This window comes from Amblyomma maculatum, chromosome 4 (assembly GCF_055883805.1).
Source record: "Amblyomma maculatum isolate TAMU_Amacu chromosome 4, ASM5588380v1, whole genome shotgun sequence".
In the NCBI taxonomy this organism is placed as follows: Eukaryota; Metazoa; Arthropoda; class Arachnida; order Ixodida; family Ixodidae; genus Amblyomma; species Amblyomma maculatum.
The window spans coordinates 83,754,286-83,772,116 of record NC_139347.1 but is presented as its reverse complement, the minus strand read 5'-3'; the positions used below and the strand labels follow the sequence as shown (position 1 = coordinate 83,772,116).

The 17,831-nt window shown below is 49.4% G+C and overlaps 1 protein-coding gene across 2 annotated transcripts in view; it reads right to left on the bottom strand.

The window, feature by feature from the left end:
* Positions 1 to 17,831, bottom strand: part of LOC146191541 (uncharacterized) — a 187,572-nt gene that overhangs the window by 69,496 nt on the left and 100,245 nt on the right. For both annotated transcript variants that reach the window (XM_084602065.1, XM_084602064.1), the window contains exons 2-4: positions 6,623 to 6,731; positions 5,413 to 5,638; positions 4,694 to 5,065 (exon numbers count right to left, since the gene is read on the bottom strand). In XM_084602065.1, the coding sequence (XP_084458191.1) occupies positions 4,694 to 5,065; positions 5,413 to 5,638; positions 6,623 to 6,731 (707 nt within the window). The remainder of the gene's footprint in view (positions 1 to 4,693; positions 5,066 to 5,412; positions 5,639 to 6,622; positions 6,732 to 17,831) is intronic.

Here is a 17,831-nt window from a genome sequence, read left to right as displayed (position 1 = left end):
GAAAGAAAATCAATACGAGCCAAATATTTCACTCAGGTTGCGCATTATTCATACAGACAGTGCAGAGGATTCAGCAATGCAGCCTACAATTCTCACGGTACTGCACCGATCAAAAATGCATCCCATTAATGCACCGTAACTAAAGTTAGACCTAAATTCTAAATTCTTCATTTCTCGGAAATCACCTTCCCATGGGCATTCTTCAGAAGCACTAACGCCATCTCCTCACCAGCACACAAAACTACATACTTCAAATGCCCAAAGACGGTATACCGGTCAAAACTTAAGCGCAAAAATGAAAAACAATGCGCAGAGAAGGACACATAAAACGACTGACAAGTGCTGTCCATTGTTTTTTATTTTTGCACTAAATTTTTTACTTAATCACCAACTAGCCCGGCAACATGCTCTCCTCAACAGTATATCGGGTGCGGCAGGTATTTAAGAACAATGTTATGTCAACGCGCAAATGGACACAGATACACAGAGACAGGAGCATTTAACATTGTGTACAGGTACCCATGTACGCAATGAATGTTGTTATTCAATGAAACCACCTAGAGCAGCAATCAGAGACTCCACACGCTGTCGAAACCAACTGCAGGCAGTGATTAGGTGAGTCGAAACATTCGCCACTGCCTCAACAATAGCGCCTCTTAGGGCCGCAATGGTGTTGTGTGGGTGTCTATTGGGCTCCCCCTCAACCACGCCCCATATGTAATAGTGCATTGGGTTTGAGATCTGGAGAGCTGGGAGGCCCCGTTTGGAGTGAAATGACCGTGGAGAATTTCAGCCATCCATTCTTGGGTTGTATGAACATCGTGTGGGATGGTTGCAGAGTCATGTTGGAAAACATATGGCCTCCCACGTACCATAGAAGTAATTCAAGGCTTCACGACCAGTGTTCAGTACCTCAGTGTAAGCAACAGCATTGACCCTGCTACCTGCTAAAAAAAAAAACGTAAAGACATCACATCTCCTTCACTGCTCACAATGCCCAGGACCATTACTGATGCTGGAAATTTTGTCATCACAGTTGGAACTTCCTCAGGACCTTTAAGCGCTAACCGCATGAGGCAACAGTTCGCGGCGACATGCCGCGCGACGGGCTGAGTGCCATCATTGCCGCTCGTCGCTGTCGCTCAGTTTCTGGGTTTCTCAAAAATTTCGCGTGTCGCCCGGAAGCAGCTCCTGAGGCAGCCAATCGCAAAAAAAGGCTTTGGGGTGCTCAATTTTTGTTCTGGCTTTTTTTGTTTTGTTTTTGCATATGAAGTTTTCCTAGTGTGGTTTGGGCGAAGATCCTGGTGCCTGTACGCGCTCACTTTGCCTGATACGTGTATATATGAGTGCATCGAGACAATTCAGTAGAAGCTTGGAAGGGTAGTAAAAGAAAAAAAAAAAAAAAAAAAAAGGCTAGTGTGGCTAGATATTGTTAATTTTCGAAAGGAGCAGGAGAAAGTCACTGCTCGCAATGCAAGTCGGCATCACAGTGTAGTAGCACACCGCTGCGCTGTGACTCTTTAAAATTTGATGTGTTACAAGAAATTTCATCAGTGTTCTATCGTACTTCATGTTTAGTGTCAGAAATGGGATATAGCGTGATTGCACTACCCTTGACCAAATGACGAGGCAGCGGTAACAGAGAAACGCTGAAAACGCGCCTCTCTGTCGCTGAGCCTCGTCGCTCCGTGCAGTATGCACCAGTGACGACAGGCGTTGGCGGCGGCGGCGCGCAACGGATCACTAGGGGCTGTCTCCTCATGCGGTTACCGCTTTACACAGCCACCTATCTATTATTTCTGCCGTTCAGCTTCTGGTCCTAGACAAGGTTTTTTCTTTTCTTTTCTTTTTTAAATAAGAGAAAAATCACAGCATTCCAGGCTCCTCTGGATGTGGTCAGGAGGTGCTTGGCTATTGGTCAGGAGGTTCCCTTTAGTTTTTTCGGACATGAACTGTCCTCTCCGCATAGCACAGGACTTGTAACGAACAATAATAGTCGAACGATGAGCTAGTTGATCACACATCTCTTGGAAGAAGGCAGCAGAGCAGGTAACACCAACACAAAGCACAAGAGGCACACACAGCGTAGTCCTTGTGTGCGTGTGTGTGCCTCTTGTGCTTTGTGTTGGTTTTACCTGCTCTGCTGCCTTCTTCCAAGAAACTTGTAACGAAGGTCTCCATGAACCACGCGTCTGACAGTGGCCTTGTCAACCTCCACCTCCTTGGCAATGGCTTTTATTGCCTTGCCAAAGTCTCTATCAAAGATAGCTTGGATGCGACTGATGAATTCTGGCATCCTAAGATGTGTCAGAATAACGACAATGTTGTTTCCTGTGAGAAACTGCGTCCACATCACCCTTTGCAGCCTTCACTTCTCTCCAGACTTTGAAAACAAATAAACGGGCAAACTTCGAGAATGTCGCAATCTGTGAATCAGGGTGTCCTGCAGCCAAGGACACTTCGACAGCATGCCTCTTCATTTCTTGAGTGAGCTAGCTGAAGTTCTGCCATGGTGACCACCAGCGGAAAAGAATTTTTAGCTTTATGCGGATGACGCTGTGTCACCTGTAAATGTGTGCTCTCAAATACCTGCTGCACCCGGTAGACCTATATTTACCTGAATGAACTTCTTCGCGCAGAGCAGGAGCAGGACACACCACGCTTGAATCCTGCTCAAAATCAACGGTACTGAGTATTTCAATACTTTTTGTCCTGTTCTATGCTGCTAAATATGATCTTCGTGTTACAATCGTGGTAGACCTTTGTTTGGAAAGTAAATGCAGCAATTTAGTCCATAAAAGATGCGAGAAACATTACTTCCACAATAACATTGGCAACCCCCCATTACCAGTGCCTTCGTGCTTCGATTTGAGAAGACTTCAAGCCATTAGCCAACGTCAGACCAACAGCTGCCCTGTACACTGTATTAGTGGTACTTTCCAGTACTGTCGAAAGTATGCTCAAGCTAGAAATTTTCAAGGGGGCACTCCATGTACTGCGACACAAAACATATACTACACGATGAATCAAAGAACAGGGGATAATAGATAAAAGCACACCCGTTAAATATATAGTTTCACAGAGGCAAATGGATACTGAAGGTGGCAAAACGGCAAGCTCTGACCAACTGCCAGCCGATCACCCTGTAGTTCTTGGTTGTGGCGCACACGCATACGCTCTGGAGAGTGCCAAAGGTTTGCTCTCATAAACTTTTGGCACTTCTTTTTTGCATCCTTCATACGAAAAAGCAATGGCTAGTGCAAGCACACTGACTGACAAAGTGTAATTCAAGTTCTCTGCACCGGGACCAGTTAATATGCAAATTAGCACTCATTTTTTTCTATGCGTGGAGCTCCAAGCAAGAAAAGTTTATCTGGAACTTACACAAAAGAGCAAGATCACTCTATTCAATGTAGCAAACATAAGAGGACGACAGGAGGCCTCCAGTTACTGCACCATGTGGGTATTTTCGTCACACTCTCCGATGAAGGGATTGTTGGCATATTTTCATAGCACTGAGGTCACTGCTGAATTAACAGGTATCTCTCATCTCCTTCAGACAAGCATTACATGCCACTAAAGATCAGAAATTTTTACTGTGTTTACTTGGAACCCCCTCTTTCACAAAAACAACATTAACAGTAGCTCAAAATCATTTAGGAATTCATGTATGCCATATGCTTCAATGCACAAAGAAAAATTTTGAGACATTAGGTCACCTTAAGAATAGACACACTAGCAACTTTAACACCGCCCTTCCATTCTGGCATCTTAAAAACATATTTCCAGATTAAATTGTTTAACTTCCTAAATTATTATTACTGCCCTGTCAAGTACGCTTCCAAAACATGCCTTAGTAAGCCATGAGCACCACAACACATTCAACTAGATGGCCCCCTCACGCGCTTGGTACCAACAACCTTCCTTCGTGGCCTATGCACTACAAGACTGCCTGTCATGTGGAGGGTCTGGCATCGAACCCCAAAAGCAACAAATTTCCTTCGCTGAGTTGCGAATTTTTTCCAACACGTTTCTGGGTTAAGGTTCTCAATTCTGGGATAAAGTGACAAATTTTTCAGCTGAACGAGCCTAAAATGTTATCTCATAAAAGCTGCATAGAGGGCATGCCACAAGACATACGACCTACGAGTGACTGGTGCATAATATTTTATGAAAAATCTGCAGTTTGTGGAGGAAGCTCACAGAGCAGAAAATCACATACAGTACATACAATGGTATTATTCAAATTCAGAGTGAGTGTACACCACAGTAATGACCAAAGAACGGATGGCAACATACTAATGAGATAAAGTATATCTTGTGTTTAGGAAAATTGGTTGACTTGATGAAGTGGCTGCAGGCACTGGCACAGAGACAAATGGACTCTAGACACAAGTTAGGAGACGACGAGAAAAGGTGAGCAGATGGTTTAAGAACACACAACACACACACCACCAACTGAAAGTGTTAGAGATCTTTTCTTGCTCTCTCTTGACCTCTGTCTCGTGTCCAGTCATCTCAATGCAGTGGCTGCAAATGCTTTCACTAAGGAGATCAAATTTGGCATTTTTCTAAAGTGCTATTGGAAAGCTGCCTAAGAGAGCTAGATAACTGCTGCGGAAGCAAGTAGCCACAAGCTAAACGCGAGTTCTCCCCATATTTAGAGTTGTACAGGGGGGAGCACACCACCCACCTTGCTGGTCGTGAGAGCCACCCCGGGGTGGCTGGTGGTTGTGGTGGTGGTGTCCCTGTGGTGGCTGGGACAGGTGCCTGACCGCCTTGTTGGCCGTAGAGGAGGAAGAGGACTTGTACTGGCCGTTCATCAGTGGTGGTGGCTGGTGGTGGGGTGGCTTCTTGTGGTGATGGTGCGACGAGTGGTGGTGCGAATGGTGACTGCTGCTGCCATGATGCGAGCGGTGGCTGGAGCTGCTATGGTGAGAGGAACCCTGCTGCTGCTGCTGCTGAGTGCTGCTGCTGGCAGGGTGGGCATTGCCACTGCTGCTGCCGCTACTACTGTGGTGCGGCTGCTTCCCCGCAGAGCTGCTGCCTCGTGTTCCTCCGGGATCTGTACATATGCGGGCAAGGAAAAACCATAATCACATTTAAAGGAGGACCACTCAGGGCAAAAAAAAAGTCCACGGTACTGAACCACCTATCATCCTCCAGAAATAGCTTTCTACCTACCTACTATAACACCAGGGATACTAGCGATTAAAGAAAGCCCGTGCATTTTTTTCCTCACAACTCGTACACCAACCCGAGCAAGAAAAACAAATAAATGCGTGAGAGTGACAAATGTTGACTCTCTCTGCAATTTCTATACCGTTCAGTTTTATTTCCAGCTACGAAACAGGTATTTTCCCTTCCCTAACCCCGCGGGAAATACGAAAACCAAAGAAGCAGATGCTATACCGGTCGCATTGCCATTCCACGTGGAGGTTGCACTGCTGCTGCCATTGACTGGATTGCTAGCAGCGGGTGGGGGCACTCGGGAAGCAGCCGCTTGGGCAGCCGCATTTGTGCGCGAGATGCCAATCAGGTGGTTGGGGTCGTGTGAGAGCAGCCGTTGCACCTGGTTGAAGTCCCCCAGCGTGTTCTTAATACGCCGAGACAGCTCATCTTCCTGGCCCGGGTCCACCTGCAAGCAAGCCACAAGCAAACACGTCAGAGTGCAGAAGGCACCGAACTGACATCACTCACAATCTGTTTCCGGTAGGCCGAAATAAAACTTTTCCAAGAAACTGGCAGCACACAGTAGCATGGGAGTGGAGAGGCAACGAAGGCTCTGTATGCAGGTTTAGAAAACTGGACAAGTCCCAGCAAACTCGAAACTACTCCAGAATGGTTCCAGGCGAAGTGTCTTCTAATCAGGAGATAAATTGCTTGCTGCTGTTGCCCAAAGCACTCAAGCTGCTACAAATGAAAAACTACCAACGTGGATACTGCCTTCAGATGATGCATAAGCATGCATGTCACCAGCCTTACGAAGCCAACTTCAGAACAAAGGCCTCCAATCAACCCTGTCATACGCCGGGTGCGGCACCCTTGTACCTACCAGCTATGGTTCTTAATCTCATCTCCCCATATATTTTTCTGCCACCCTCTGCTATGCTTGCTTTCTCTTAGAATCCAGTCCAACCAACACTTTCCAACCAACGCATTTCCACTGCAACTACAACATCATTCACTCACTTTTGTTTCCTGACACACACTGCCCTCGTCCTGCCTGTTGCACATGATTCTGTTATCATCCGTTAGCATCTCTAACTATTTTCCTCTTGGGGTGTGAATATGCAGTCACTGCCTGCCCTGGGAAGATGTATTCCCTTGCCACCCCCATCACTTTGCTGCGTATTTCAAAACGTTGCTCTCTTACCGAGATTGCTGAAAATTAATTTAGTTTGCCAAAAACGATGCACTACAGGCCTTTCAAAAGTGCGGCAATGCCGAGGTGCTCTACTACGTCCGTTTCTGTGTAACGTTGCTAGCAAAAGGGTAATGCTTTTTGCCCCACACTGCTCTCTTCTATGCTCAACAAAACAAAGCTGTAATGTTTTGCTTTCAATTTAAAACACTCAAGTTTTGTTTTGGGTAACAGACAGGAAAAAAAAAGACAACACACCTTGATGGGGGCCCTGAAGATGGGATGTCCTCCCGAGTCTCCTCCACCCAGACCCACGCGAAGTGCACGGGCCTGCCGCTCCCGCTCTCGTGCAGCATCACGCTCCACGCTGCATGACAGAAGCAAGAAATTAATCAGCACCATTTAAGGATGGTATGAGATGCACACTTGGCACAATGTAAGCAAACTTTGTGCTCTAAACACGAATGGCAGCCTGCAATTCTGCTAGAACAGGAGAAGAATGATGCAAAAGCAAAATGCTGGGCTCCTTTTTTGAGCAGTCATCTCCGAAAGTGACAAAAATAATTTTAAAAAAATGGCTCAAATGTGTCCGAACTTCTCATCATTGCACTACGAATGCACCAAGTGCTAAGGTGAAAAATTTTATTTTCATATATCGCATAACGTACATTTTTCACTTGAGCTGAGCTGCAGGAATTTTCTGAAGACAATGCGACATTGTGTAGCAAAGATGAACGATTGATGACATTTTGTAAATCATGCCATGGCCTCAATAATACTAAACTTACCTCAATCTCAACGTCACTGCTTGGGCTGGTTATTCAGTCACTACACTCCTCTCATTTCAACAGCCAATGTTCATGTCAGAGTAACATGAAGCTGATTTCTAACTTTTCATTGCACGCAGTTATAAAGTATCATTTTGATCTTTATTTATAATCTGCAACGTTAAATTTTGTCACATACTTTAAAGGTTTTGCGCCTTTATCTCAACAAAAATCATTTCCTGTACAGGAAATCAAGAAATGAGATGATGGAAGTGAAATTTTCGTCATTCCTATACCCAATTACCATCATACATTCTTCCCTAGGTACCAACAAAATATATCATCTGCCTCAATGTCAGCTATGACTACGAAGCTACCAAAAAAAGAAACGGTAATCAAGCAAGAGCTGTGATGCACATCAAAGAACCCAGGTTAGTCAACTTTCGGAGCCCTTTACTATGGCATCCCTCAAAGCCACTGACTCTTTGAGATTTTAAACATTATAATCAAACCGTCAATATTTGTGCAATGTTAAACATCAGCAGAGATCAGAGAATGCAAAATACAGCTTGCCTTCTTGCATCATTTGAACTATTAAGGGATCTTAAATATAGGCCATGCCTTCTTGCACTAATATAGTCATGACTTGACCTATAACTTTTCTGAAGAGCTAGCCTGAACACTGGTTAATGCTGACAGTTGATGCTGCTGGTTTGGCTTTCGCGATCATCCTGGCATGGTGTCACAGAACAGAAAACAACAGCTTGCACAAGAAAAGAAAAAAAGAAAGGGGGAGCTACCAGTAACAATTTATTCAACACCTTTCAGTTTTCGAGAACTGCAGCAGCTTTCAGATTTTCTTTAAATTTTATAATGTATTGATTACTACTTCGTATTGTGTAACGTTCATGGTAATAATTTGTGTTCCCTTTTTTTTTTTTTTTGCAAAAATTACTTTTAGCTACATACGTAACTTTTAAGGCTTGAACCGGGTGGCAAACACTTGTGAGCTAAAAGAGGGTATACTGGGTTTTCTATTTAGACCTGCTTCTGCAATTTCCCTGGCATCCTAGGAAGCAAGCATAACGACAACTACAAAGATGGCCACCTGTTTTTGCCTGCCAAAAATGTGATAGCTAAAAACCTTGCAAGGCATTTTTTAAACATGCAAGGCAAAGAACTAATATCGCTGAAGACCTGATTGGACAAGTCCGCCATACATTTAATGGCATTTGAAAAGATGACGTTATGAAATGTGTATGAAATGTGTCTGTAAATGAGCAGTCGAAGCTGAGCCTTTGTTGATCTGTGCCTACCTTCACCACGGCTTATGTGAGCTCATTTGTTGTAATAAGTACTTGCAAAGCTAACAATAAATCACCAGTTATATATGCTAATGTTGAAAAATGATTTCTTACACATTACACAGCCTTATAGGCAAGTGGACCACCCTTTTTGAATGATGGACATTTTTCTCAGCAAACTAGAAACAAAGTCATGAACGCACCAATACAAAACTTTGCTAGAACATGTCATGTGTCATGTATGCATGCATGTCATGTGTCATGCATGTGTCATGTAGCCCAAGAGCAATGCACGGAACGGAGCCGGTAAACGGATGTTTCGAGTGTAGGCACGGGATACTACAAGGCCGCGTGAAGAGCTCCCCCTTGTCGCTGACCTGACCGCGCGATGGGCAAGAGAACTTTGTCTCGGCCAGGCGCTTTCATCGCTCGCGTTGAGGACCACCAGATGCGGAACGCTCCCCGTATAAACGACAAACGCTTTTTACTACTCGAAACGTTATGCGAGGGTAACATTCGGGAAAATGAGAGGTACTGAACGAAAGAACAGTTGAGAGCGGGCGGGTAGGACGCCGCCATGCTTACAACAAGCCATACCAGACACTTACGAAGCTCAATCATACATCTTATCGAAAAACTAGTCAAACGCTCTTTCACCGACGACAGTGACAAAAAATCTGAGCAGGTAGCAAACAAAGGAACGTAAATAATGCTAGCAGCATGGCTGCGCTCGTGCTGGGCGCTGGGCCCAGCATCACATGCAGTCTAGCTCGCGCTTCCCAAGAGGCAATAAAATTTCCCCACGCGCTAGGCCTGTGCCAAACTTTTAAAACGCTTCTATGATCGTAAGACACAGAGAGAGAGAGCGAAAACATTTCCATCTACCGCACCTGGTGGGCTCCGAATTCGCTCCGAGTCGCCGAGATGCAATCCCATCAAAACACATCGCGCAAGCGATTGCAACAAGTCTGCAACAACAGAATGATTCCTGCACGAATTGGACGCTGGTCAGGTGGGGAACGAGGCTGCCGCCGCAGCCAATCACGCGCGAGGACTCACTGCACTACTGCCGCGCCAATGTCAGGTGCTGACACTAAGCAGCTGAGATCTACACCGGCGCAAGAAGATTTTAGTGGGGGAGGGTGTGTCGTTTCCCCTCGTCAAACCGGAGCGACACCAGCGAGAACGCCACCCTCCTCGAACGGACAGTAGAGAGCAGGGGGTAACAAAAGGTCAGGGCTGGATCGCTTTCCCATGCTGACGGCCAACCAAGCAAGAAAGAAAGGCGTGAGCTGGTGCAGTACGTTTAGCGCTTATAAGCGCATACGCAACGACTCAACTCCGGGAAGCCGAGGACAATTTCCTCGCCCTTTCCCAATTGCCCGCTTTCGGAGTTCCTGAACGACTGCGGCTCCTTTTCCATCCGTGACGAAAGACTGTTCTCATTAGACATCAAGACAAGTCACGGTGAAGCGTAGTACACACCTTGCCCATTCGAGGTCACGCGGGTGGACTTTTCCACCATAGTGCAAATTACATTTGACCGTACATCCTTGACTTTCGACCCACACGCTTTCGCAGGTATTTGCCGGTTTAGGAAGGGTTAATCCACGGCCGCCTTTATTACATGAAATTTGTTTTATTAAGGACGCAAGAAAGCACGCTCGTAGCACCAGCACATGCCCCACTGCAGTGGTGCAGTGGTAAGACGCTCGACTACTGTGCCGGAATACCCGCGTTCGATCCCGACCGCGGCGGCTGCGTTTCGATGGAGGCGAAACGAAGAGGCGTCCGTGTGCAGTGCGATGTCACCGCACGTTAAAGATCCCCAGGTGGTCGAAATTACTCCGCAACCCTCCACTACGGCTCCTGTTTTTGTCTTTACACTTTCAGTCCAATTTTCCTCCCCTACCTTACGGCGTGGTTCAGGTGTCCACAGAAACAAGTGTGACAGATACTGCACCTTTCCCTTCCAGTTAACCAATTATTATTTATTAGCACCACCACGTCGGTATCAGAGCACGAATCGACTCCCAATAAAAACCTAGCACACCAAGACACAAGAACGTCGTTCGACAACTCAGTTGACCTCCGTGCATTAAGCATGCTGCTTGTGCGATGTCAGTGCACGTTAAAGAACCCCAGGTGGTCGAAATTTCCGGACTACTCCACTACGGCGTCTCTTATAGCCTGAGTCGCTCTGGGACGTTAAACCCCACAAACCAAACCAAACCTTTCACTGACTGCGTTGACACACCAGACGCAAGCCCCGCCGGGGTGGTGCAGTAGTAAGACGCCCGACAGCTGTGCCGGAGTACCCGGGCTCGAACCCGACCTCGGCGGTTGCGTTTCGATGGAGGCGAAACAGAGTGGCGCCCGTGTGCTGTGCGATGTCAGTGCACGTTAAAGAACCCCATGTGGTCGAAATTTCCGGAGTCCTCCACTACGGCGTCTCTCATAGCCTTAGTCGCTTTGGGGCGTTAAACCCCACAAACCAACCAACCAACCGATACTCCAGACGCACAGCCGTCCCGGTGCCCCCCTCAGCCATCATGCCGACGAGGCCTTACTGGCCTTACTGGCAAAGCTATCATGCCGAGTTGCAACCGGCCGCGAGTGGCGCAATCGCCAGCAGCAGCAAAGCGGTGACGACGCGAACAAACAAAACGACGACACGACGACGTCACGCCGCTGCCCGTGACGCCATGGCTGCCGACGGCGCCAGACACACGTGCGCCACTTCCCGTCGCAAAGCCTTTTTCCTCCCCGGGGCGGCGCGTGTCATGGGCGCCTGGCACGTTACCATGCTCCGCAAACGGGCGACCGACCGCGAGGAAGAAGCCAAAGAATGCGAGATGTCGCCGTACCCATCGCTTGCCCCTAAGACGAAAGCGCCCTCAGAGCTTCACGACGATGGTGACGACGGACAGGGCAGAGATGAATCTGTCCACAGTACCCGCAAGCCAGCATTGCAACGCTGGGCGGCCATGCGCGGTATGAAGTTACGGGCGCTTAAAGGACACCAAATTTCAGCTGTATTTTTAGACATCGCTGTACATGGATCAGAGTGCTTTTTCCGCTTACGACGACTAATATATATTATTCAGCTATCTCGGTTTTAACAGCCGAGTGAAGTCCACCATGTCCTGGTAATCGATCCGTCCACAACAGTGTCATTACTCAAGCCTGCGAACATAAAGGGGCAAATGGTACGCAATGCGTCATCCTTGCCCGTTCTTTACTTTGCATAAAACTGTACGGCAACTTACCACTGCGCACAGAAGTCTAAATACGCAAAACTCGAGCCTACAACATCACGCACGCTAAAAGAGACCTTCAATCATATAATTCCACCACTGCAAGACGGCTGCCTCCGTGCTGACACCGGAGAAGAATACATCAGCCCAAAGAACTTGTTTGCAAAAGAATACGCTGCAGGAGCGGCTCCACTACCGCCAAACGTGATAGTCGTACATCACGCGTCTTTCCAAATAACGCCGGCTGTGTCGTTCTAAACGTGGAGTCAACGACCGAACAACTATCTATCCACCCCGACGAGCGCGACTACCGGTGACTCTGTCGGTGGGTAAAGGCTACGCGCGGAGAACAGTTGACATTATCTAGCCGCAGGTCGACTGTGGCGAATGCGGTCGTCTGAAAAACGACGGGGCTCGAAAGGTCAGCGCGGAATTCTCACTTTCCTTCCGATCACGGCGTCACGACGGGCGTGGACGGATGCTTCGGATAACTGGAAGCGTTCATGAATCCTGTCACCACAGTAGCGTGGGCTCTAACTTTATTATATCATATCATATCCGCCTACCATGCGTGTCCAAGAGCCGTCCGTCCTAAATCTCATATTTGCTCAAACAGCCAAGGAATTGAATGATATCTGCAACGAACGTTGCGAATCGCTCACCAACACCGGCCGCTTCAAGACATGGCAGTTAACAAAGTGGCCGCTCTCGCGCCACATGTTCATGCATCTAGCGTATTTTCATACACTACCGAGTGAGTTCCTAATTAACATCTAAAAAGTTGTAACATCTTTCCTTACGTGAATTACGGGGGGAAAATGCAAATAAACCCGAAGGCGAATTCAAATTCAAATGTCTAAACGCCGCTAATTGCAATATTTTTATTATCATTCTCGTTCACAGCGAACGGCCAGGCAAGGAAAGGAAAGGAAGAATGCCTGCAATCAGTAGTACGGGGGAAAGGGAGAGGGGGGTTCTTGCCGCCACCGGGCGACATATACAGCATTTGCAGGGCAGAACACGGTTTCCGTGGGCAAAAACAAAAGGCGCTCTCCACCATCGTCCCAGACGAGCACACAACTCTCGCTACCGCACCGCGCGAAACCTGCTGCTGCGGCCAGATAACGATGAGAGAGTGGCCGGACACACACACACGAAAACGACTGGCGCCGTTCCGGCCATGTGTTTAGGAGAAAAAGCGCACCTCGCGCTCCTGCCGACGCTTCAAAGAGAAGAAACAAAAAGAAGAAAATACAAAGGCACCGCGAGAGATACAACCGCCAACAGCATTTTCCTTCACATGCCACTCATCCCTACCGCACCAAAGCGGCCTCGTCCACAGAAACCGAAGGAAAAATAAAAGAAATACGGGCGGTCGGTGATTATATGTTCGTTGCTGTGCTCGCGGCTGAAAGCGCGGAACGACGACGCAAGGAACATCACTCCTCCCCTCGCTATCCGCGGTTCACTTGGGAAGAAGCTGTGCTGGGGGGGAGGAAGAACAAAAGGACGCGCAGAAACCAACAGCAGGTCGCGCGGCAAAGAGCCGGCCGCCTCATCGGTCAAGCCTGGAACAAGATGTCTACCGCGGCGCCTTCCGGCCCTACAAGGACGTCCCTTTCGCGGCTGCTGCGTGCGCCTGTTGCGTCGGAGGACGAGGAGGCGATCGCTCCGCCAACCGGCGCCGGGCGGTTTCGTGTATTTTGGAAGCGGGGCGCGCGCGAGCGTCGCGACGAGCCCGCGAATTCCGAGCTTGTTGAGGAAAGCAGCAAACCCCGCTAAAGTTGGGATCATTCCAGAAAGAAAAAAAATGGCAGGGATTCGTTGCGAGATACGCAACGCCTTTCTTCCTACATACACATAGGCGCGCAGTGAACAACGATAAACAGAATGGCCACGCGCTATCCCGTGCCCGTCACAGCGCAAACGACAATTCCTGCGCAACCGGACACTGACGCATAGTAAACGCGCGTGACCGGACGAAGGGCGCGGAGTCGCTGCGCTGTGCTCGTGGGACAGCCTCGCGGAGCAGGACAACAGGAAAGGCGGCAGCGCGGAGGCTGGTAGAAGCGAAAAACCGAAATGTCCGCATCGGGCCGAGCGCGGCAAAACAACCAACACGGAAATCGATTACACGCCGACGCGCTGGCTAGGAGCAAGGGCCCAAGACGACTCTCGACGCGCTGATAACAAAGCAGAGTGTAAAAGCTGCCTCACGTACTACGCTGAAGCGGCCGCCTCTGAAGCCGAAGCACACGAACTGTTACGTTAGCTGACACAATAGCGAGAGCGCCTGTGTTGAATCGCAGCTTGCGAAAGTTTCTGGGAAGCGTCAAGATCCGAAGAGATTCGCAAACGGGCGAAACTTAAGAAACACCGCTATTCCGACTCTGACGCACGATGCTGCGTTACAATGTTCGCACGTGAACTGTCAAGCCGCCTGCAGCTTGACAGTTCGTTGCTCCCGGCAGGAAGAACGCAGTCCTCGAAGCATCGACAACGTGCAGGGCGACTGTCATTTCAGAGTTGAGAGAGAGAGAGAGAGAGAGAGAGAGAGAGAGAGAGAGAGAGAGAGAGAGAGAGAGAGAGAGAGTGCTCCGACGTCAAAACAATCGGTGCGACCTGCCATGCTCGGTCGGTGCTGTCGTGATGATGTTTCCTTCGAATCCACAGGTCAACGGTCACCCGGGTCACGACAAAAACGAGATAGCACTCTACACGGCGAGTGACGCACGCCCCATCCACAGGAGGAAGAAGACCAGTACCGCGGACGAACGCAATAATAAAAGCTCCCACCTTCGCCATCTCAAAAAGAGGACCAAGTCCTCGGGAAGCGAGACCCTTGCCAATGAGAACACCAATGAGAACGTGCAAAAATAAGCAGTGTTTATATTCTTCCGCCAAGACAGCGACGGTTACGACATTAGAGACACAAAATGGCAGCAAGGGAAGCTCGGACAACGCCCTCATCCCACTCTACACAGCGCCGAAAAGGAACACAGGCCGGCGTTCGGTCGGTGTCCGAGCAGCTTTAAGTGACTTCTTTCACAAGGTACGCGTTTTCTAAATGTGTTTCAGGAGTTCGCGAGCGCCGTTTAATAGTAAACTAGAGTGCAAAACTGCTCCGCTCCGTGTATAGGATGCCATGGTGGCCTTCGAAAATTTTGACGGTCAGAGATTAGTTAACGTGCACTGACAATGCACGGGCTCCTCGCGCTCTGAATCGACCGAAACGAGCCGCCTCATTTACGATCAGCAGTCGAGCGACCTCCCCGCAGGACAACACACCACCTCCGACTGCTAGAAGGCCCCTCGATGCGTAGTTTGAGGAAGTGAACAGCGTCGAATCTGTACAAATCCCCTGTTCGAAGAATGGACTACAAAAGTTAAACAAAATGTAGCCACCAGCTAGCGCCCACCACTTCGTCACGAAGCAGTGGGTACTATCTTTTCGCGAAGTTTTTTTCATCCTAAATTAAAATCAATAAAAAGTTGTGCCGTCGAACTTTGGCGCGGTTGAAAGAAGCGCGCGTGTGCCACATGACCACGTGGCTCACCCCGGCGGTCGAAAACCTGCTCTCGAGCTGCGGCGTTTGTCGGTGTGCGCGCACACTCAATCGCACGGGACAGATTTGGACACGTTTTTTCGGCCCACGCGAAATCGCCGGAGAGTGGAAAAGAAGGGGAGCGGGAGGGGGGACAGCGGCGCAAGGTTTGACGAGAAACAGGGCCGAGTCAGCAGCGCAAACTTCCGCCTTCGGCCGCACTCCAACACCACTGGTACAGACAGCCAGGAGGGAAACCGCGCTGTGCGCGTACGAAGCACGAAAACCGAAAACAGACGCAGAGGAGTCGGCGAGAGAAGTCGGGCGGCGGCCGGCACGGCACACTCGGTTGCCTTGCAGCCAGCAGCGCCGATATACGCTTCCCTCCCACCGTTCTCCTCCATCGTCCGGGCGGTCCGTGTCAACTCTGGGAAGAGATTAAAAAAGGAGGCGAGCGAGAGAGAGGGGGGCGCAGACGCGTGCACGGGGAGCGGATTTCCGGAGGCCACTCGCGCGCGCATCGCCGCGGCCTCCGCGGCGGGCGGGGCGGCCAGGTAAACGAGCGCAAGCAAAGGACAAACAAGGCCGTCCGTTCGTCCGTTCCTTAAAGCCGCCTTGAGCGCGAGGGGCGGAGCGAACTCGCCGCGGCACGGAAGCCGTACGACACACAACCAGGACAGTGACCACCAGACAGAATGTACACGCATAAAACAAAGGAAAATGTTCCTTTGATATATCCCAAAGGCCTAAACGCACGTGAATACTGGGCGCTTCGCGTGCAAGGAAGGCTGCAGAGTTGGCAGCTGCGAACAAAGGATCCATATAAAGGAAGCATATAAGGACGTACTACGTGAATTAGAACGGGAGCTCATATAGAACGTTCTATCGAGGTTACTTACAGCACCTTCTACTCCAACACTTCCCCTCCTTCCAGGCCCCCGTAGATAGCATTGTATTCCATTGAGGTTAGACACCAACGTGTGCGGATGTTGGCCCTGTGAATGTGCAGCGTTAAAAAAAAAAAAAAAATTACTCACGAGTCGACGATGATGGGCTATCTTCCATTATCCCCTCACGCACGCATGCATCGTTGAAAAATCTCCAACTGATAACGGCTGGCCACCAATCGGGAAGGCAATCACTACCGTTTAAACGCCAATGTAAGCAGCGGGTGGTGCTTAGCGTGCCACTGAAGAAGGCTTTTTTTTTTTTTCTTTTACTGCGACGTGTTCCGAGTCGATTACGGACGTCAGCCGAATTAGTACCAGCACCACCGCAAGTTCGCCACCTAAAATATAAATGCCATCACGCGAACTCGTTCCGTTCGAACAACGCGACCCCGGCAGAAGCCCAAGGACACAGCCGCTTTGTTCTCAGTGGAGATGGCACCCCGGCAGCGGCCGGTCAGTTGCCTGGTTAGAATAGGCAGCGCCAACCAGATCCCTATCTAAACCGGTATGTTACGGTGGCCCGACAAAGTGGCGCGGCGGCCAACCGGCTGGAACAATGCACCCGCGTCAGAGGCAGGTCTCGCAAGTGAGCTCCTTCTGATACTTCGCCCAGACGAAAGAATATGAAGCACACACACGTAGCTGTCACGCCCCCTCCAAAGCCCCTCCAGCCCGACACACGGCCGTGGAAAGCGCCCGCTCAATCAAGGAGCGAAATCCGTTGCCAGCGTCACCTCTTGCTGTGCGTCCCCACGAAGTGCTGTCAGGTTAAAAAAGAGGCCGAATCGTCTCCACTGAGACGACCGGACTTTGTCATCCGAACCGGGACTTGGGGCGATACCAAAGCCCGCACGGGCGAATAAGCGATCTTTGGCGAAATAATGTTGATCGAGGCGCAGTTGATTTCCCTGAGCTGGTGATAACCACATTCTCGAGGCTGAGGAAACGGCAATCGCTCTCGCTATCACTCACCAGGGTGAGAAGGCTACTACACAAATAATTACGGACTCGCAAGAAGCATGCAGAAGGTATAGCAGCGGACGCATATCCACAAACTGTCGAGAAGATTGTCTTTTTTTTTTTTAATACAAATTTGCTCGCCATCAATGCGCCTTTCGATGTCGGATAAGCGTCAGTATGAAAATAAAGAGCAAATTATTCAATCGCATTGAGTAGACCTCCCAGTCCCTTCCATAATACAAGTCACAAAGCGACTGAGTGCAATGGGTGCCGCAACCATGAGCTACAGACTGATTTCCCTCGCGAAAGCCACTATTGCTGCTTATCGGAAACTATTTGCGAGCTTTGATTTCGCCCATACGCGGCCAACAGTCGAATCCAAATCCAGCCCGTCTTCGAAGAGACAGGCCGACAGAGCTGAGGTCGTCTCTCGACAACGGGGCCTCGCTTCCCGCAACCGCTGAGAAGTCGAACTCGATCCGACCCCACGGGCAAATCGAAACGGGCAAAAAACGCGCGCAAGACACGCCGCCAAGGAACAAAGAACCGACGAAACCCTTCGTAACAAGAGAGACGACCAGAGAGGGGGGAAAGCGCACGCGTAATCCTCCCAGCCGGGCCCGCCGCCGTCCAAGGGGGGGAGAGAGGCGAGGTCAGTCAACCACGGCCGCTTCCTCGTGCAGC